Source organism: Hesperophylax consimilis, chromosome 22 (genome assembly GCF_061612785.1).
Source record: "Hesperophylax consimilis isolate HC1 chromosome 22, BYU_Hcon_1.0, whole genome shotgun sequence".
NCBI classification, from domain to species: domain Eukaryota; kingdom Metazoa; phylum Arthropoda; class Insecta; order Trichoptera; family Limnephilidae; genus Hesperophylax; species Hesperophylax consimilis.
The window spans coordinates 12,526,008-12,550,044 of NC_142857.1; the positions used below are offsets into that span (position 1 = coordinate 12,526,008).

The 24,037-nt window shown below is 32.9% G+C and overlaps 1 protein-coding gene across 1 annotated transcript; it reads right to left on the bottom strand.

Moving 5' to 3' along the window:
* Positions 1-21,453: 21,453 nt before the first annotated feature.
* Positions 21,454-23,277, bottom strand: LOC149412863 (uncharacterized). The gene has a single exon (XM_089645180.1). It carries the CDS (start codon positions 23,260-23,262, stop codon positions 21,454-21,456), a length of 1,809 nt encoding a protein of 602 aa, XP_089501306.1. The 5' UTR covers positions 23,263-23,277.
* Positions 23,278-24,037: the final 760 nt, after the last annotated feature.

Sequence of the window (24,037 nt, forward strand, 5' to 3'; positions counted from 1 at the left end):
TTATGCCAAAAATATAAGGAGAGAAGGCATTTAAAGAGGGCGGTAGGCAGACAGAGAGGAGTGGTATACAGGAGTTAAATTGGGAAAAAGAGAACAACTAATTTCACAATAAATAATTATTTTTACTTGATTTCGTTATTTCTAATGCTTCCATATTATTAAGGCCCATACCTAGTGAACCGAGAAAAAATAAGTATTTATAATTTATTAGGAATCTCTTGAAATTATTAGTAATCCAGTTAAAACGGGATTGCAGGCCTTTAACGAATGATAATAATAATAATAATAATAAGTGTTTCACTATCTTTTTTTTGTGTAACAAATAGATATAATGATATCCTCACTGGGATCTCCCGTGCTGAGGATTTCATTTACATGTTATGTATAATTTAATTATAAGAAAATTAATATTACATCAAAGTTACAAATAAATTTAATTATGAACAAATATCATGCAATATAATTTTTTTTTTTAATAATTTTAAAATAAGTAAGATGTTTTTTGATATATATATATATATGAAGTGTTTTTTTTGGTATAGTTATATATATGAAATGTTTTTTAGTACAGTTCAGTTGATTCTGTTTTAGTCTGTGTTTGATTTCAGTAAATTTTCTATTTCAGATCTCCCTATGTTAAGTATCCAGCTTTTTATTTCAGATTTAAATGTTAAAGTGTTGAGGTTTTTGAGTGTGAGTGGTATTTTGTTGTAGAGTTTAATACTTTGATATAAGAAGGTTTTTTGCCCAAAAGTTGTATTAGTAATTATTTGTTGGATAAGTTTTTGACCATGAGATCTAGTGTTTCTATTGTACGTGTTTTTTGTTATTTCTTGTGTTTTGTACTTATTAATGTAAATGAGTATAGTTTTAGAATATAGTTGTTTAATTGACATGATGTTAAGATTGGTGAAGATTTCGTTAGTGCTAGTTCTTACAGGAACTTTCAGTATAATTTTCATTATGGCTTTTTGAGATTTAATTACTGGATTTAGTATGTTTTTATTTGCACTGCCCCATCCAATAATACCGTATTCTAACAGTGATTGGCAGAGAGCCATGTAGATTTTGATTTAGTCTTTTTTAATGAGCACATTCCTGATAGTTTTGAAAAAATAACTGATTTTTTAAATTTTATTATCTAAATAGCTAATGTGATTGGTCCATTTTAAATTTCCATCTATTTTTAGACCTAAATACGTTATATGGTCAACGTTTTCTAATGAGGGACAATTAAAATGCTCATTTAAGTGATGCGGGCTATGAATTTTCAAGTTAAGGTTTTCTTCAGAGTTTTTTGTATTTTTTTATTTTGAAAGTGATGAATTTGGTTTTATTAGCATTTAGTGTAAGTGAATAGTAGTCTAGCCATTTTTTAATCCTGTTTAGTGTGTCTTCTGTTTTCTTAAATGTTTCTGTCCAATTATTCCCATTTATAAGGAGAACAGTATCATCCGCAAAACTGATAATTTCTCCGTCACATTCTATGTGGCATAGATCATTAATGTAAATTAGGAACAGAATCGGACCCAGAATACTTCCTTGAGGCACCCCGCATTTGACATCAATACACTCACTGGTTATGTTGTTAAGTTTCACAGTTTGCTTTATATTTCCCATGTAGCTTTTAAAGAATATCAGTTCATTATCAGTGATCCCTATGTTAACTAGTTTTTCAAAAAGATGTGACTGATTTATTGTGTCGAAGGCTTTAGAAAGGTCGAGAAATACTCCAATGCATTTTTTATGTGAATCTAGAGAATTTTTAATATATTCAATTACTAAGGCTATGGCGTTGGATGTTCCTAGATTTTTTCTGAAACCAAATTGTTTTGGTGATAATAGTTTATTTGATTCTAGGTAATCGACGAGTTGAGTTTTAACTGTTATTTCTAAGATTTTAGATAATGTGTTCAGAATTGTGATTGGTCTGTAGTTATTGATATCTGTACGATTTCCTGATTTAAAGATTGGTGTAATAATCCCTATTTTGAGTTGTGATGGAAATCTGCTTTCCGTAATAGATTTGTTTATTAGAAAGAGTATCGGTTCGGTAATTTCATCTTGTATAAATTTTAATGTTTTCATTGTGATTTCATCACTACCAGATGAAGATGTTGGTTTGAATTTAGAAAATATTAGTATTAGTTCTTGTTTAGTGATTTGTTTTAGAGCAAATTTAAACCTTTGTGGATTTGGGTGTTTGTTTATTTTTGGGTTATAGTGTTGGGGTTTGGTTATTTTATTCGCTAAGTTCGAGCCTATGTTTGCAAAAAAGTTGTTTGTGTAGTTAATTAGTTGATGTACGTTTTTGTTGAGCGAGAGTGTACCGTTCTCTGTGTTGATTTCTTCTAATGGGTTTGCTTTGTTTTGATTTGTGTAGGTGATTTCTTTAATTATTTGCCAGAGAAGTTTTGGATTATTATTGGATTGATGAATTTTAGATATGTAGTAATTTTGTTTGGCCGATTTAGTAAGATTGGAACAGATGTTTCTATAATTTTTGTAAAATAGTTTTAGGGAAAGGTCGTATGGATAGTTTTTTACTTGCTGATGGATCTTGTCTCTTTTTCTTATACATTTTAGTAGGCCAGGTGTGATCCATGCTTTTTTGATAATTTTATTGTGTGAATATGTGTAAGTTTTTATTGAGGCGTGGTTATGTATTTTTAATTGCAATAGTTTAATAAATAATTTTTTAACAGGTTTTCGGATAAGCTTTTAATAAATTTCGAATACGTTATCATCGACGACATCGTGATAATATATTCGAAATTTACTAAAACTTTATCATGAAACCCGTTGATTCATTCATAATAGGCATGAAATCCCGTTTAAACCAGATTACCAATATTTTATAAAATAGCAATATTAATTTTTCTCCGCGTATCGTCCGTATAGGGGACTCACCACTTTACAACTTGTCAAGAATCTACATTTCATTTTGATAATGAAGCTACATTTTTTAAATAAATGACACTCCAATTTCCCTGCATACAGGATTGTGAAGTATCGTGCAAGAAACATGTACATTACGTACTTTGTTCATTAAATTTAATAAAAGTATCTGATCGCAGAATTATTTCCGATTTAACCTGTTTGTATAAAATTATTAATTCAATGTTTGATACCCCTGATTTATTATATGTAATCTCTTTTCATACTCCAAGCAGGTCGGTTACAAGACCGTACCTACCATATTATTGTAGCAATTCTATTTCAACGTCCCAATATCACACTCCTATGCGACGGATTCAACAGCTAGGAAACAAATACTACGATGTTGTTGATATATTTAGTAGGTACATTAATTTCAATATATAAGCATACCCTATTGAAGTTTTTTTCATCAAGTAGTGGAATATTTTAATAAAGGTATTTAATTTGATTTGACTAACACATAATAATTTTGTAAACTGAAACAGAAAAAAATATTTTGTTTTTTTTTATGTTTTGTGCCTGCATACAGCATGCATTTTGGATTTTTTATGTTTTGTGCCTGCATGCTGTGTAGATCAAGTTCAGTGATATTTTGACTTTATAGTTATTTTTCTGCAATTGTTTTAAATAGTCGCCTGAACTATTTTCATGTATAAAATCGTTTATATTATTTATATATATATATATATATGTAAAAGCCTTAATAGGCGTGAAATATATAAATTACCTAGTATGGTGAGTACTAAATCAGTACCTATTAATTTAGGGGTCGGCACATTTTTGCCCAGAATGGACCAGTCTTGCAGATATTATATCAATGCGCTAGGTTAATAGAGCCAGAGTATACATATAAGCAACCGGCAACCACACAAAGGCAAAGGTCCTCTGAAGGCTCAGGATAGGTAAAAGGTTAATCGATCTGAAGTAGCCTTGAACAGTGAACGGTTGAATGCATTTTGTCGTGTTGGCGAATGGATCAAATTGCCAAAGGTACATATTGTATCCGCTTAATGTGAAATGAAACGAATACACCAACACATTTTTATCAATTGTTAATTTAGTGACTCATTTTTTAACTGCTTAATAGAGAATAAATCTAGTTTTTGGATTTTAACAGAACGACCCGTTCTCATTATTATTGCGACTATTTAAACATTTTACATACAAAATATGATAGTGAATATATGTAGGAATACTAAATTGTATTTCTTAGTCATCCTCATTAGGGTGACCTGTGCTGAGGTGGACTAAAGTTATTCATTTCTGTTATATTGGTTTTCTATGTCGTTTTAATGTTTTTTTCAGTGTTTTTTCATTAATCTCTTTCTGACAGATTTTTATTCTTGATTTGTAATCATTCAAATTTTCTATTCGCTTTACATCTGGGGGAAGGATATTAACTTATAATGATAACTGTGTTCAACAAATGTAAGGCAGAAATGTCGGGAAACATGCCAAACGCGTGTGGCGTGTTTCCTGCTTTGCACTGCACTGGTGCCGATCGTAGCGTTAGTTCCTCTGAGCTTCTTTCATTGAAATACCTGTAGAACAAGGACAGCGTTTCCACCTAGATTGCAATCCGTTTATTAATATAGGGAATCTATAAAACGCCGCCGACGAGTCGAGGATTTTTCCGATATTTTAGGGCTCCAGAACTCCAGACTATATATGTTTTATTAATTAAAAATGTTAAATAAAATTATGGTTTTTTTTAGTGTATTTGTTTATTAGGGACAACGCTTCGGACAGCATTACAGTATCCATCATCACCACAATCTTTGTTTACACATCTGCCCTGATGTTGGACACTGCAATGCTGTCCGAAACTTTGACTAAAGAAGAGGTAGCGCAACATGGCAATACCAACATAATACCCCAAAAATAAACTAATATAATACTTTTACCAGTGAAAATCTCTAATCATACGCGAAATAATAGGTACCTACAAATGATATTAATTTGAGCTCTTCGGGGTTTGAGTCCGCGATCTCTCAATTCATAATCGAAGATTTTAACCGTTTGACCGCGGAGGTCTCCGGTTAACAACAATATTATTATTCACTAAAATTTTTAATAAATTAATAAAATCCAGTGCCAAACTACCTTTGAAATTTAAAACAACTCTATCCCCGAACGACATTATAATAAAAACATCATTATGCCACAGTTCACACGTAGCCCAATTCCTATAGCCAGCATTTAATAGACAACATAAAGATCCGCCACATAGTTGGGCGTCTCATAGAAATACCGACGCGCGACGGGTAAATTTACTGCTGTATTCGAGTTCACGTAAAACGAAATATTTGACACACTGACTCGCTTTCTAGACTGGATTATTTATAGCTCCGAAATAGCCAGGGTTATGATATGAAATTTAACTGGTTTGTCATCATAATACAAATAAGTATTTGAAAAAAAATATTATTAAAATTGTTTTCATTTGTTTTCTTTTTTTTTCAACACCCTAAATTTCGCTCTAGTGAAATAATTTCATAGATATGTACTTACCTACATAGTATAATTAAACACGTTACAAAATTGAATTTTATAAAAATTCCATATTTTCTATATTATCCAGTGCCCTGACCCAAATTCTAAACTATTGATGCAACAAAAATATTGATTGTTTATGTTATAATATAAGGTAGGTACACTCACAAGTAAAATGGCTGCCTCAACACAGGCTAGCCACTAGCCTAGTGAGGTAGGTTATGAGAATCCTTAACATTATCTAATTGTTATGTATCTATCTATTGACATGTTTATAGTTGCAAATTTATTAAATAAAGATATTATTATTATCTAACTGTCAAATTCAGAAGTCAAGCATAACCTTACATCTGAATTTAATTACAGTGAATAATTTGTTCTAAATTCTGTGTTGCCATAGTAATTAATTTTTTTTTTAATAATGCCTTACCAACTGCGCTAATGTTACTTTCTCATTAAGATTTACTAATAAATAAATAAAATATTCATCCTACACTTTCAGAAAGTCAATAGATGAGTCAATGATGTTCAATAAAAAAATGTGAAATGAAAAAATTTAAATAATTCTGGGATTTCTTATTCGAAGAGCGATTCAGTTAAATGTGATCGAAAGAAATATTGTCCCTTAAGCGCAGTTGGTAGAGTAGCCAAGGCGAAGGTCCTGGGTTCAAATCCCAGATGCGACCGGATATTTTTTTGTTTAAAATTTTCAATTATTAAAAAGGTTCAATTTTTTTTTATACATTTTTTGTCAAACTATACGCCGTTTAGGTATCGAAACCAGATTTTAGTCAGACACAGTAGGAATGCACACAGACGCATAGCTTGATCGATTCAAATTCAAGTTCGATGATCACACTTCTCCATTTCTGATAAGAATAAGAAAGGCTCTTTCTCTGAGACGTTTGGCAGGAACATCACTGTATCAACATGCATCGATACACACAATCTTATGTTTATGTCATTTCAGTCAACTCTACAAGAAGAAAAATGAGTATTACTAATTTATTAAGAATCTCTTCAAATTATTGGTAAACCGGTTAAAACGGGATTGCAGGCCATTTCCTGATAAACTTTTAGTAAATTCTTAATACATCGAAACACCTGCAGTTGCTTTGATAATATGTAATGACGAAATGCGAAAATATTTGAATATTTAAGTACGCGTGTTCGGTCATTCGTATGTTAATAAAAGATTATCAGGAAACCTATCAAAATCCCATTTTTAACCGGATTACGAATATATCACTGAAGAAGAAAATAATAATAATTAATCTAAACATGAAACAGAATAAGACAGAAAATATAAAAAGATAACGGTTACAACAAGGAATCAAATCCAGGATCTCTTATCAAGTTAAGGGACCAAGTTATTAAACGTCATATTTCAATTAATTTTATTCCCATTTTTTCGGCAGCTAATTTTTTCAATGATCACAATTTTCTAATTAATTGGTTTGTAACCTAGATAGTGTCTCGGATAAACGTATCAGATTTTTATGTACAGGGTTTTTCAATAAGAGGTGTTATTTTGATATTCAATCATCGTAAAAGATCAATGGTTTCGTTGCTTGTGTGGCACGTAGCGCCGTCTTGTTGAGTAAACGTTATCCAGATCAATACCATCCAAATTCCGGTCATAAAAAATCATTAATCATCTCTCGATAGCGATCCATTCACCGTAACTGTCACTCCAGCCTCATTTTCGAAAAAGTAAGATCCAATGACTCCGCCGGACCATCAACCGCACCAAACAGTCACACGTTGAGGATAAAGAGGCTATTCAACAATAACTCTTGGGTTTTCCGAGCCCCAGATGCGACAATTTTGCTTGTTGACGAAGCCACCGAGGTGGAAATGGGCCTCATCACTCAACATGATTTGCATTTGATTCACTCAAGTGAATTTTAATAATTTCAATGCGTTGTTGAAGCGTGTATCGTTCCATTTTTATTAATGGCGTAGTTTCTACTCGTCAAATGTCAAAAAATGACAGCTTCAAAAGAAACATCTACCGAAATATCGGGCTATTCAAAATAACAACTCTTATTGAAAAACCCTGTATATGGGATAACTATTGAGGTTTTTTTAAAGTCTAAATAAATATATTCAATTTTTATTGGAACATACAAATTACTTGGGTTACAAATAATTTGAAGAGATTTTTAATAAATTTTGCAATACTTATTTGCAAATGGCGCCACCTATGGATGGTGTATATTATATTATTAATTATTATGAAAGTAAGAACGTCGCGTCGGTATCTATATTTGGGTAGCCCTAAAGCGGATGCGCGTAATTCTCCCGCCCAGAATAGTCGCACTTCAAATAAATCGGTTTGTTGATAATACGTAGGCAGGTTCCTACTTACTACGTTTGAAGAGTTTGGGTAAATATTGTCCTCTCTTTGCGGAAAACTCGCCAAATAGTTCGTCGTGCGTCACCACATTCCTATTTCAAATACATATTACGCGCGCGATTAAGCTCAGAGAGTAATAAAATAATTGAAACGTGCCGAATTTACACTTTTACGCACTTAACTTTGCAGTCGGTAGCGTGGTCACACTGGTCACAACAGATATTGGGGTTGCCAGTGCAAAATATGAATTATTGCCTGAGTTTTGCATGAAACAAAGAAAGAACAATTTGTAGCCGCGGGGTGATTGGGAAAATCTATTGAAAATGCCAAAAGCTATTTAATTTTTTTAATGATGTTCCATTTCCTGTCTTATCAAATACCAAAAAAATGATAAGCCGTTATCACTGCATCAACAACAAATAAAATTATAATAGTTGATTATGCACAACTTTGAACACAAAAGTTTGTAATACAAGATGGCTGCCATTCAATATCTCCTCACACTAGATTTTGGTTTTAATTTTAATTATTGCTTTTTAGATCCATGGAGTTTGTATGTTGTCCAATTTAGTGTTTTGTAAACAATTATTTTTTTATCACCCCACACAATGAAAAGAATGCATATTATATGTGTTAGTATCAGGTAATTGCATACAATCGGTATCATTTAGGTTTCGGTCAAAACTAGAACAGAAACCGAAATTCGGTTCCAGTTTCGGTTTCAGCTGAACATCTTGTTTAGGTCGAGATTGCTTGGTGCGTCACTTTTCCTACGTTTTCCATTTGTATGAATATCGCTTCGGATAATCAAAAAAATTAAGAAAACCCGAATAATCGGTTCATATCTACCTATTTTTAAAGCCGAATAATAAAAATAAAATGACTAGTATTTTTTTAATTATAAAACATGTATTCAATTTTTTTATTGAGGATTGAACCACTCCAAAGGGACTGGCTCTTAACTGATGTGAACTTTGAAAATGTCTTTAAAAAACATTTAAAAAAAATCTTTGTCCCAGGATTGAACCTTCCTCCCCAAGGACTAAAGTCACGGCGCTAACAACTGAGCCAAATTCCGATTGAGTGGGAACGACATTTATTTCGTATTTTAACTACTGTAATGTCATCCAATTTCAGAAAAATGCTTATATACCTGTGCGTGTGTGCATGATTGCCACCAAAATTTGATATAATGCATTGTCGTCGACAAAAACTCTGTCTAACGAGTTTCAGTTCGATCGGATGTTGGGAAGTGGGTTAATTTCCACTTCCAATATTTGCATTCATTCATTCACGAAAAGAAAAACATAATTTGATTGATTTTAAAAAAAACATGGAGGATTTTGTTCCACCTTTGACCGCCTGAAAAGTTAATAGTTTCAAGCACGATTTCGGTTTTTATAATCCTGAATTCTTCCCGTGACAGCTTCAAGTGCGGAATTATTTGCAGCAGAAGTTTATTTTTAATTTATACCATTCCAATAAAATTTTGAATGCTTCAATGACTGATGATCTCAATGCTTGTGAATGGAAAACTTGCCAAATTCTTTTCTGTTTCCTGTCTACGAGATAAGATACATTTTAAGTACTTTATTCGTATTAGAGACTGTGCAAGTTGAAATAGATCTTATATACTGGGTGATAAGGGACGTACTTGACTTAATTTAACCAGTGATTCCTTACATTATTTGGAGTAAAATATGTCAACGAAATTTCGGCCTCCGTTGAAATTTTTACCCTCAATTAAAAACATAAAAAATCATTAGGTATCGGACAGCTTGGGTTGATGTAAGGGGTTTGGCGTTACTCGACTGAGTTACCAGTAACGAACAGTAAAAGTTTTTTTTTTAAATTGTTTATTATTTTAATAAATAAAAAAAACACCAATAAGTCACCGGAGACCAAAAGTCCCATAACAACACCCTGTATTGATAATCAATATATATTATAAAAGTAAATGTACAATTTGAATTTCGCTAAAACTCAGAAACGAGTCCCGGTAAGATCAAAGGAGTTATATGGTGTGGTAGCCCTCTATCCCCCATCCATGAAGAAGGTTCCCGTTTTTACCTGAAGGTCGTGCTTTTGAAGATATAAGGGCTGGAAGTTTCGCCCTCTAGACATTTCTAGAACAGTTCAGAACATTCGAGAATATTTGAAAGCATTCTACAACATTCCAAAACAACCCGGAACATTCTGAAATGTTGTGAAATGTTCGGGAATAGTCTGGAACGTTCGAGAACATCTTTGTATATACAAATTCAGCCTGCTTATGTTTGTGGTCGCACAACTCGAAGAGTAGCCGACCGACATCGGTGAAAATTTAAAAGTTTGTTGTTATTAGTGCTAGGAGTGTTTAGATATGTTTAAATGGTAGAATAAGTTGCGGATGCCCGAGGAATACTTAATGCAATATCTCTGCACCGTAATGAGAATCGGAGTAGAAGTAAAGTCGATGTAATGCAGGTTTTTAACAGTAACATTGTGGTATACAGTAGTCAATGGCGGACATGACAATAGCGAAGTTTTTTGCGGGGGCCCACAAGTCTCTTTATGTAAAGAAAAGTGTCTGTGAGTTTGAGTTTCTGGGCGATTTGACTTGATTTGATTTTTAGACATATCTACTGTTTTATATCAAGACTGATGAAATTTTGCACACCTGACAATTTTAATGGATTGTTAACTGGATGATTCTGTGGTTCTCCAATCCACAGAATCCAAGGTTACGTGATTACTCTCGGTATGTAAAATCAGAATTCGAATATTTTCAATTTAGTTTTTATTTTAACAAACTCACATTACAATAATTTTATGAACAAAACAGATTGCGTACGTTAGAGGAGATTTAGGGCTAAACCGGCGGAGAGACCACTGGAGAGAGAATGAAATGATTTCCGCATAAATAAACCACTGGTTTCCGCGTGAGGCATCTCGCGCGAGGTTGTAATGTTGCCAGTCGCACGTGAATGTGGGGAACTGTAAATATTATTGTTATTTTCGGGAGATGTGAACTCCCTATAAGTTACCCTACAAAAGTAAAGCCTGGACAACGCCGGAGACTTCAGCTAGTTTAAGTTATGTATGGCAAAATTTTGCTATAAGATACGCTACGATACGATACGTACTGGCGGAAGTTATAGCCACTTTTAGAAAATTTACTGTAATGTTAAAATCTTCACCTGCTACATATCATTATTTACATTTCAATTACTAACCTCTCTAGGACTTGCCTGTGTTGACGTTAATAATTGATGATACAATTCTTCGGGAGTCCTGACCGCTACCAGTAACTCCTACACCAAGGGCGTATATAAGGTGAGGGTTTAGAGGGCTCATCCCCCCCCACCCCTTAGGCTTCAGTATTGCGTAAGAAAAAAATGATAATGATTTCATTCCTGGAAGATACAACTATATTATTTGCACCATCTCTATTTATCAACGTGATGTAAGTAATAAGTTGTGATAAGTAGAAATCCCAAAAACTATCTAATACATTTTCCAACCCAAACCCCCCCCCGTCTTTCCCCCTTGACCCCAGGGTCAAACCATCCCCTAAGGGTTGAATGCTAAAGCTACGCTACTATATACATAATTCATTGACATTCCAAATCGTAAAAGTTTAAAAATTCCAAAAATTGACAATGTCGAATTGAAATAATAACTTTAATAAACATTGGCAGTTCGCATTTACTTTTTGATGCTTAAAAAAAGTTAATTTTGTTCATGAGGTCATTAAAATAACTCATTAACAAATTTTGTTTCTGAACGCAATTGATTGAGTCTAAGATAAATTAATTAAGTCTATGGATCGTGCATATGATTTATTTCAGTTCTAAGAGTTTAGTTAGATCACCCCCACGTATTAAGAGGAAGCTACAAGCCACAAACGTGTATATTCTTGGTATACCTTATATCGTAGGTAATAGGCATTAAAATCGTTTGACAAACGGAGTCTAGAAACGTTCGATTTCAAGCAAAAAGCTGGTTTTTACTTAATTTGTAAATAATTTTATAATTTTAGTTAGATCACCCCCACGTATTAAAAGGAAGCTACAAGCCACAAATGTGTATATTCTTGGTATACCTTATATCGTAGGTAATAGGCATTAAAATCGTTTGACAAACGGAGTCTAGAAACGTTCGATTTCAAGCAAAAAACTGGTTTTTACTTAATTTGTAAATAATTTTATAATTTCAAGTGAAACTGTCACAGATAATCTTAGCTATAAAACTGTATTTTTAAAAAGTTTCCTTTACGCGTTCATAAATTTCTATTGAATTTTTTTTTTGTAGTAGTTTGCATTTATATTTTTATTGAGTAATTTATTTTTTTATTTGTATTCTACTCAAGCGCAGCGATAGGAAAACCTTCAATTTAACTGAAGCATATTTTTTGGTTTTCATAATGTACTCCAATTCGTTATAAAGATTAATCAAAATAGTGATTTGGCATTAAGCTTCGCCTTAATAAGCTTTTTGCATGACGAACGACATTATCTAAAAAGTGTGCATATTGACAGGCCGCGCTAAAAGTAGCGGCTTTTCGCTATCTGACCATAGATGACGGATTTTTTCAATATCGTATTAGCATAATAGGGTTGTATTGATCTCTGTGATAGACCTTCAGATAGCTAGGTATCATAATAATCGATCCAAAATTGTCTTCCAACATTGCCTCCAGTCAAACCCAACAGAGAAATCCCAGTTTATAATAACGATGGTCTAGCGCACACACGTGTTAATACGAATACAATAAAATAGAGTCGAAAATTCTAAAATAATGTGTCAATCTTAACGACATAAGTGATAAAGTGGTGTAAAAATAATATTCGTCGCGTGGCCCGACGTAATGGATGGACGTACGATCGAATTCGCCCTAGCAGGCCTACAAAATTGATTTTTACATGGGTTTATTTCAATAATTTCTGATGAAGGTATTATTAAAATTTCAGATGTTTCTAGAGGAATCACTCGGGAAGTAACTAATTCACTCTCCAGAAAAATAAAATCTGGTGCTTATTGCTCATTTTATAGTTGAAAAACGTTTTATAAAAATTTCAAAGGGTTTTACGTAAAATATTTAAATGGTAAGGTATTGTTTTTATTAATCTTAAATATAAATAACTTACATATCACGCTAAAATATATAATTATTTATGTATATATATTATCGTTACGAATTCGTTGGAATTAGTCAAAATGTGAGCCTGGAGAAAACCCCCGTTATTAGAGGTTTGTGTCGCCTAAAGTGCATTTTTGAGTAAAAACAATTACGTGTTTTGTAAAGCGTTTATTAAGATTACTCCCCTTTTAAACAGATGTTTCGTGGGAAATTTACATTACTTATTTCATCTAGAATTGATAAAAAACGGACATTCATATGAAGTTCGTTGCTTTACATCTTATAAGTAACCTGGAGTATTCTAATAAATTAATTTTTGAAAATTCCTCTTATCAAATGTGTGCACTAGGTCATCGATAATATCATAAACCTTGTTATTGACGTAAGAATAAATGCATTAATAAACCACAAAAAATGCATACACTAACGTTAAAAATACGGTAACCGGACAAACAGAACAGTAACAAATCGTAACCGGACAAATCAGAACAGAGACAATTTAGAGCACGTTGGAAAATAATAATTAATTATATTATAAAGTCATAAAAAGCGATGATTTTTTTTAGTTAAACCAGGTTATTTTAGGTTGACCATCACCTTTCAAAAGTGTTCTGATTTGTTCTGGAACCAAAACCTCCCTTTACAAAAACAAAAAGAATGATCAACTTTTAAAGTCGTACTATTGATGCACTAATAATACTACGCGCACAATTTAACACCAACCGCAAATTGTTTTTCAAATGCGATAAAAATCACATTTTTTATCTCAGTCTAGCGCCAAGACATTTAAAATTAAAACGCACATTCGTAAACAACTTGGATTAAATTTCTATGCCAATTGCCATTTTTTTAATAGCGCATTAGGCAGATGAGACTAAACATCTTGTTTTCTGTTTTGTTATCATTGGATCAACGGTTTCAAAGAGCTGAAAAGAGCTTTCAACAACAATGTAATGGAAGATTAATTTGTTTTTTACTAGCAGAACAAAGACAGTCCGAGTCAGTTTGTTTGAGACGTTTAAGCAATTTGTATTTTTCTATTTAACTGTTGTGCAGAGTAGAAAATTCCATTGAAAAGTGTTGTCAGAAAATAGCTGTTAAAGATGTAGGTAGGTGCAGATCGAAAAACTTATCTAGGCAGTCGGAAGCGTCACTATATAGTGGAGATTGTGTAGATACCAAAAGTTTAATATTTAGAAAAGTTAGTTTTGTTGGTTAGTTCTTCTTCGTCGTCCCGCAATCAATATTATTGTGCCAAAAAAGTTAAGTTCAAATTAACATATAATTGAAACACCCGATGCCGATAAATTAGATTTTGAACAAAGCAAAATAGACTAGATATTTTTTTAACATTGCATTATAAAACGTGATGTGCAATATCATATATTTCAATGGTTTCATTTAGAGTTTTAAAACGATAAAATGTGCTTTTCAAAGAATAGTCATAAAATGCGTAAGTAGTATTGTTCCTAATTCAATGAAGAAATAATTTATTGGTAGGTATGCAAAACCGACAGTAGGTGTGTAATTATTGTTGCCGAAATGTAACAATTCTTGCACCGAATTATTTGTCGGTATATCATGAAAAACATACAAATTTCTCAGTCACATCTAGACGACATGCAAAAACCATAATTTTTATTTCGAAACAAATAAATAACGAGACCCAGGAATTTGTCTGTCTAGAACAGTATTTCTCAAAGTAAGCGATGACGCCCCCTTGTGGGCGCTGGAGGCTTTTAGAAGGGCAGTAGATGACTCAAAGAAAATTAGGAAATCTGGAGGGGCGAAGGCAAACAAATCCTATCTATGAAAATCCGACGGATTCTAGCTGACTTAAATAATAATAGTTTGTTCTACTTCCATATATAAAAAAAACATTTTTTACAACAAAACTGGGTATTCTCCACTTTGTAGGTTAGTTATTAAATTAAGTAAAACACTAATAGTGGAATTATATCTTTACTATCACCGTCATTGGTTCCAAAAAAATGTTTGGAAAATTAAAGAATCAAGAATGGTAACCAAGAATTTTGGCTCCAGAAACTCCCAACACCCTGGGTTATAGTCGGTTGTTCAACGATTCCTAACAGCATTTCCACTGTCGCATTTGTCTGAATGTGGATTTAGTGCTGTAGCAAACTTGCTGACCAAAAAGAGAAATAGACTGCAAGTAACTGAACGCGGCGACTTACGGCTATTTATAAGTGAATTCGAACCTGATATTAAACTATTCGAAATTAATCCTTCAGATTGGATACATTTACATTTAGAAACAGGATATGGGTCACACCCTATCTAACCTATTTAATAATTCATATTTAAAAATAAGATTTTCAAAAACTTTTTTTAAGATACGCAACCGATGGTAATGTAAAAAGGTAAATTAAAAAAAATGGGGGCACCATATTTTTTAAAGTTTGAGAACCTGTAGTCTAGACTCTGGACTCTAGAATCCAGACAAATTTGATTTCAGTTTCGATTCATCGCTTTAGTAACCGGTTATATTCAGATTTAAAAAATTGACAATGTACGTATTAGGAAAGAATTTTTAGATTTTAGACATGGAATCCGATTGTGTGAATCATAGCATTGGATTCGCAATGTTTCGAAATTAAGATATAATTTTTGTATCGAGTCAAAATAGTTCGTTAACATCACTAATTAACACCACGTGTTATAAATCCTTCATCTGCGTTCTGCAATAATCTGTGGATACAAATCAGAGCTGTCAGCTGTCACTTTTGTTTATGTATTATGTTTATACCGTCTCTTCATAAGCTGTGACCAGCTGCTCCCACAATATGTTTATGTTTTCGTTATTTGCCTTGGTTTTTTATGAAAAACATTGTGTTTTCACTCGAAATTATTTTTCACACAATTTCATCATAATAACATTAGTGTGTTGAGGATTGGGATCGATCCTAGTTGGCATTTTTTTTTCTTCCTTCCTAAATTAAGTTGGGTGTTGAGATGTTGTTCTCTCTTCATGATATTACATTAATTTAGGAAACACACAGAGCTTTATTCGGTAAATATTTACCTACGACTACCGTTTTTACTACTACAAAATATTGCCCCTTTAATAACGCCTGCTCGCGTCCCCTTTAGAGTTATATCCCAGTTTTCAAGTAGTTTGTGGGCTACGCTAGGTTTGTATAGACTGGTTTGTGATTTAATTCTACCTAATCCAACCTAACCTAACATGTACGGAATATTTTCTCAAACGGTAGTCGTAGGTAAATAATTACTCTTTATTCCACCAAACTGACGGAACGAATTGACCAAAATTAATGATAATTATGTTAAGTTTCTGGTTTGAGCGTCCTGTCCTCATAACAGTGACAGTTTTTGCGTGGAATAGTTGTAGCTTTGTACATGTAATAATAAAAACTAATCGTTTTAAAAATGGTCCTAGTGATCATTAGGAATACATGGTTACAAGAGATCTGCAAACAGATGATGGTGATTGTGAAATAATCATTATTGATTTTTGCACCGCGAAAGAGTCCAACAATTAATTTAACACAGCCTACGAAATACTGAACTACTTCTAACACAAGGGGACTGAATATATTTGACTCATTCAATTAACTAGTGAATTTTTTTGCAGAAGCTAACCATACTTCAACCCATAAATAAACTGCTTCAACCCTTGTGCTTTAATATTTTAATAAAATATCAAATCAGCGTTCAACAATAACATAGTCTGCACAGCTTGACTGCCACTCAAAGTTATATAAAAAAATATCCGTATGATGCATACGGTCAGTTAAAACAACTTCAAACCTATGGGTCATAAATAAACCACTCACCTACGGGTTGTGTAATTTATAATAATATCCACGGTTTAAATACACCATTAACAATAATTGCAGATCACAGAATACAAGCATAAGCAAACTACTACACTCTAGCCCATTCAACAACAATACCATATTATGGTATCGTTGCATGGAGGGGGAGCTTACAAATCACCACTTTTACCGCTGGAAATCACTCAAAGACTGTTAATAAAAATTTTAATAAAAAAACCATCAGACTACCCAACCTCTCAACTTTTCCAAGACTTTCAACTCCCACCACTAAAAAAACATACAAAAAATATGCTGCTTCAAATCCACAAAGATCTGTATAAGAAGTCACACCATGCCATGGTTCGTGTTGAGAGCAATAGGCAAAATACAATGGGTCGCTTATGCACACCAGTTTTGCACAACACTATTACACGTACACTGGAGTGGTGTGGTTTAAACAACTAACGACAGAGATAAAGTTAGAACCAGACTATAATAAATTTAAAAATAAAATAAACTTCACTACCTTAAATAATTTAGCAAATTAGAATGACGATGATATCTCACTATATTACTTTATATATTATTGTATAAAAAACAAAAATATCTTCACTTTATGTTTTTATGAAATTTTTTTCTTCTATTTACATATGTATGTTAAATTTTTATTTTTTTCCATTTACACACGAGTTTTTGACTCTTGTAAAGGAAAACATGTTAACTTTTATTTGAAATATGTTCTTACTAAGAAAATTAAAAAAAAATACTAGAAATAATAAAAAAAAAAAAACAATTAATAGTGGCTTTTGATAGTAAAATGACGACAAAAAATATAAAATGAATACATGTTCTAGAAGGATATACAAGTAGGAGATACAGCTACAGTAAGGTTTATTACTTACTATAATTTTTTTTTCAACACAGGAGATGTTTCTTCGGTAAAAATGCAATTCATCAGGGCCTTCCTCGTGTTGACTGCTTTTTTAGATTCCCATCATCAATGATTGTTGCGTGAATCTTCAATATCTCACAGGTTTTTGTTGATAAGCCTTCTGGTTTCCAACTTTGGACAAAAGCTTCCCTCAAATTTTCACAAATTTAATGGGCGACCTTTGATCATCTTTCCTCTGCTTATGCTAGTTTGTTTCATAATATACATAATACTAATGGTTTCTGTACAAATTGAATAAAAGAGTTATACTTATTTTGATAATCCTTTTATTTAAAGTGGAGTCGATGTTCACCGGACAGTTGAATAAATCAATTGAATGAAATGCGCTACAGACTAATTGGATAAAAGTAGATATACAAGCATCGACATATTTATATATCGATTTATACCTATTAAGTCAGTGGCTGTTCATGAATGAGGCAGGGGAGGCACAGCCTCCCATAAAGAAATAGAGGAGAAAAAAATACACATATCCATACATTGAAAATATAGTACAGGGTGCAGCAAATCAGACAGTGCAGTTTTGAAGGGCCGGTACATACCGTGTGGTGGGGGTAGAAACCTGGAAGGGGTCTCAATGTGTAAGAAGAATCGTGCCGTGTAAGTCTTTACCATGGTTTGGTCCGAACAAAACCGGGGCTTTGCCGTCTGCATGTTTCTTGAAAATGGCCATTCTTTCGTCGCCACTCAGCAGGTCTTCCGGCTGAAATTTACGACTTCTTCCTGTGAAGCTACCCGAAGGAAAATCTTTTTAAACATCGGCCTCACACTTTCGAAGAACTCAAGGATGGAATTCGGGACGAAATCGACGCCATACCCATCGAGATGTGCCAAAATGCGGCCGAAAACTTCAGAAATCGCCATCATATTTCTGATGTCATCTTCAGGATTTGCTGCATAAAACGGCATGATGTACCAAATAAAATAAAATATACCCATTTCTGTAAGTTGTGCCGTTTTTTTTTAATAACCCTTCAAAACTGCACTGTCTGTTTTGCCGCACCCTGTATAACTTTAATTTAAATGTTACCAATTTATAAATTTTACAAACTTTAGAGTTAATTTAATCTAAATATTACCTACTAATATTTTAGTTTTTCACTACTTTGGTTGTCATTATATTATGTTAACTCATCACACCATTGTAACAATGCGGGCGGCTACATGTGGATTTCAGCTTATCACACCAAGCTACTACACAACACAGTACAATAATAAGGTATTGAGACAGAGATAGTGTGGAGGGGAGTGCGTAAGTCACATGGAATCGAAATAAAAGGTATTTGACATGGTTTAGTTTGAGGCGTGTTCTCGAAAGTGAACACTTTCGAAATAGAACTGATCATTTACGATTAGTTCTAAGGCTCCACTGACGAAGTTTTGTTATTATTTGTGATAGTATGCGGCAGTACCTACGGAGTGCGTCTATTAATTTAGTACGGCGAACTTGCAGTTGACGGTCTATCTTGTGTTTATATGTCTAGTAATTAACTTGATCATGTTTTAAATTATTATTATAGTTTGACATAGGTGATATGTAGTAGCATTGTTCTAGGTACAGGTATACATACTTTAAAAAAACTGTTTGTGCTTCCCCACTTTTCAATACCGCAAACCGCCACTGCTATTTAAAAGCCTAGACTTATAAGTCTTTGGAAAACTACAAACTAAAGGCGAAATAATTCTAAATAAAAGTGAGACACTACACTTTTCACAACCATTATTTAAGTAGGTACCATTTTATCAGGTATAAATTATTAAAAAAAATTATGTTCTAAGATTTATAAATAAAAAAAAATTAATAAGGTACATACCAGTTAATAAACTTATATTATTGTGATAGAACTAAATATATTTTATATGAGACAGATCTTGTAGATTCCCGATAAAATAATATATTTAAATAGCAAAAGCAGAATATTCTCATAACGTATTGTGTTCCACAAATACAACATTATCTCTCCCAAACCAAAATATTTATTAGAAGAATTCTGTATATTCTACGGCAAGCGATGATAAGTCATGTTAAATTGATTTATCATTCAAAAACACAATGAATGATAATTTTAACAAAGCTAAGCGCTCGTCACACTTAACAAAAAGTGTATTTGAACATAACCTCTTCCCGCATGACGGCATTACCCGTTGTCAGCCAATTCAAAAATTCATTTTAATTTTTTTCAATTAATAGTCATTTTAGCATAAAAAAGGAGGATTTATTTATAGAGTTAATAGGTCGTGCGGGATGAGGTTGCAGCCATGAATACAGACTGATCCAGCCCATTAATGGAAAAATAAGATAATTATTTCTGGGCTACAATGTAGTCTACTGAGGCAGCCACTTAAAACTAGATTGGATTTAGATTATATATTTTTTTTATAAACCAGTTGAAATACAATTATTACTCTAAACTGTTACCGATCCAATAGCATGATTCACAATAACATTCATAATGGATTCAGTTCAACAAAATAAATAAATTATAGTAAATTAAATAGGGATTTAAATTAACATAGAAATAGGTGCAGTGCCATTCGATTCGTAAATGTAATGGCATGAAGAAATCATTCAATTGGTTGGCAATTGAACAAATTGGTTTGTAGAGGGAACCAACTTAGAAATTGATTGCATCAATGTACAATTTATTATTTCTATTGTGCTTTGTTTGCTGCATCAATCAGTATGTATAACAAATCAAAATTAACGATTCTTGATAAAATGACAAAGTTCATTTGGTATGGCAAAGTTACAAAACTATTTTGGAATCATAATATTGTTTATCAGGTGCACATAACAAGTTATTAATAAGTACTGCTAATTAAGTCTATCGTAACGCTAAGCTTGATCAAATATTTGGTTAATTTGGTAAACCGAGTGCATGTTACCCACCAATAAAGGTGTAACATTGGTTAATTTGGTAAGCCAAGTGCATGCTACCCACCAATAGAGGTGTAACATTGGTTAATTTGGTAAGCCAAGTGCATGTTACCCACCAATAAAGGTGTAACTTTGGTTAATTTGGGAATAGGAGTGCATGTTACACAGCAACTAAGATGTAACATTGGTTAATTTGGTAAACAGAGTGTACGTAACCCACCAATAAAGGTGTAACTTTGGTTAATTTGGTAAACAGACTGCACGTTACCTACCTTTGACTAATTTTTGTTTGTATTTCCTATTACGCAACTCGAAACGAAGATAAGGTACAGATTTTCATAATAGTAACACTAAAGAATTCAGTATCAATTAACAAAATGCATATTTACTTTCTTCTGTAAATCGTAATTAAAAAGAGGAACACATTAAAAGTAAAGACTTTGGTAAAGAGATTACATCGGCAAGGAATGCTTTTTTAAGCAAACTCCAAATACATTTCTTTGGATAGACATTTAAAATACCTTGACTAATTCAAGTTAATTATAAATAGGGTCATAAATTGGCATATGAAACAAAGAAAGATTAGCTCTTTCTATTGGTTTATGTTCTAATGATCCAGTCGGGCCAATGTTTCAAAATTTAGGACCAGATCTTGGGAGAGAGCTTCCGAAAAATCCTAATGCTGCGCACGATGCACCGCTTAGTTCCTTTCCCATAATTCAAAGCTCGGCTCTCGCTTTTTTCTCATGTGTATACGCAGCATTAGATTGTTTAGGTTTTTAATAAATACTTAACAAAATAAAAGAACAAATAATAAAGTAGATAAAAAAATAATTATAGTAATTATTTTCATTAAAAAAACTGAATAAACAAATAATACTATGTTTTGGTAAAAAAAATTAAATTTTAAATCTACAGATTCTGAGTTATGAACTTCTTCTCGTTGAAGCAGTTTTCAAGTTCATTGTGAAACTCGTCTATCTCAGAATCTATTTGGTGGAAAACCTGCGTAACTTGATTGGCGCTTTGACTTGAGCCAGAAGAGCTGACACTATTACGATCAGAGTCAAAACTGTTGCCAGTTATGACCTTCTCGTGGTTTAGTGTGGAATCAAACCGAACGCGTTTCTTACCCATGTTTTCAGACTGATAACATATGTCACTCAAGTCTATGCCGTTACTCATTGTCTGTGATGCGTATAAGTTTTCTTTGTCGTACATTATTTGATTTTCTCTTGCGTGCTTCATGGGAGTTATTTGAAATGGGTTACGATTGTTGTAGCCTGATGCGGTTGAATACATGGACTTCATTGTTTCGTTATCGACTTCTTCACACTCCATTTCAGCAGTTGTGTTAAGATTAAGCGCAGGATTCACAAAACAAACTGGAAGAGGTTTCTTTGATTTTTCTTGCACTGGCGCTCTACGTACAACTTCGTAAGGATTATTAATTGGTAAATTTTCATTCTTTGTCGCCGATTTTTTATCATGTTTAAAAACATCTTTAATCTTATTAAAAATCTTCGAAGAAATTTTGTTATTTGATTTCGTTGGTTGCTTTTTAAAGGTTTCAAGTCGGTTATTAGAATTATCTTTGAAAGTGGCTTCAATGTTGTTATTCAAATTTGGAATGCAAACTCTTTTCATATGCACAGAATTTTGTTCACCGTTAAAGATTTCGTCGTGTGAAATATTTGTTACATCGCATCCAAGTATTTTACTCTGTTTATTCATTCCTTCAAAGACGAATACCGGTTTATCCTGATAAGATGCCGATGAAAAGTTACAATTTATTGGATTGTTATTTTCAGTGCTGTATCCAAAGTTTATGTTGTCATCTGCAATTGATTGGTCGTCAATGTACTGTACGGAGCTATCATCATCGGCAAACAGACGTCTGGGCATTACAATTTCGTCAATTGATGTAATTGAGTCTATTTCGGGTTCAGACATGGCTTCGTAAGCAGATGAAGATGTAATACTATCGTTCTCAGTGCAATCGGTGCTTTGCACTCGTATATCAAAAGGAAAATTAGATTTCGATTGGACCGGGGCCTTTTCAATTGCGTCATAATCTAAATCACAATTAAGAAAAGGATTCGTATTCTTCGGAGCAACTTTTGGCTGTAACTTTTTCATTGTGATTGTTGTAATAGTTTTAATCTCCATGATATTGCTCTCGTTTAGATCATCGTCCAAGTATAAAGCTTCGCCGTTTACACTATCATCGATTCCCAGCTTTTCAATGAAACTTAGGTCAAAACTGGCGCGGCGTTTTACAATAGAATTACCGCTGACAACTGGTGTCGAATTGACTTGTCTGATGTTATCATTTGATCGGGAAATAATAGACTTCTCTTCAATCATACTTAGAGCAGAATCATTATTGTAATATGCAATTTGAGCTGGACTTGGCATTTCAGTAATAGAAGTCAACTTTTCATTGACGTTAGCTAGCTCTTTTCTTAGTAGTTCGTTGTAAGCTTTAGTTGGAAGATCCAAAGCAGCATTTTCAAATGAAATTCTGCTTTCGCAGCTTTGGGATCTTCTCGTTCGTTTAGACGGGGCTACTTCCATGAAGTTGTTACACATGGCGTCTTCCGTAGAGAGAATATCTAAGGCAGGATTCAAGTAGGCGTTTGTGCATTGAAGAGATCTCTTCCTCTTCTTTCTGGGGCTTGGGTCCACCTCAAAAGCATTGTTATTGATCATATAACTCATCTTTAATTACTATAACACTCTCTTTGGTTTATTGGGATTCCTAGAAACAAAGAGAAAAGGAATTACGTTAAGAAATATAGTACATATAAATAGTACTATTTTAGTGAGTTATTGATGTAATCAGTTGGGGAGTTCGAACTTTATGAAAATATATAGCGAAACAAATTACATTTTTTAGAATCAATCAGAATTTAACGTGCCTGTTTTAAGTAACTTTCTTGAAAATGGGCTCAGTAAAAGGAGTAATGAAGGTTTTTATTGTAGTATATGATATTTTACAAAGGAAAATCGTTACTACTTCAAAAGTTTCTTTGTGAATAATATAATATTAAGTATTATAATTTATAATCACCACATGCTTTGTTAATTTCATTGAAAACGTTTGTATTCAATATCGTCAACTTAAAAATCAATCACATAGAATGCTCACCTCCACAATAACTCTGAAGCACTGTATTTTCTTGATAAATAATAGTTTTTAATTCATAAGTTCAACAAGACATTTTGAATTGCAAAATATCGTTGCGCAAGGTTCAAACATCCGTTGAATTGTTTGCATTTTAACCGCCTGACAGCTGCAAGCTGATGTTATAATAGGCCGCTAGATGTCTCTATCCGAAGACCGAAGATGAAAACCTGTTTTACCGATCAAGGGTCTCTGCTAAATTATTTGGTAAATCATTGCTTGTCGTAAAAAGTGTTGTCAGAATCAACGAAAGATGGCAGGAGTAGGGAGAATTTGGGGCAGATACAGAGAATAATAATTTTCTACTTC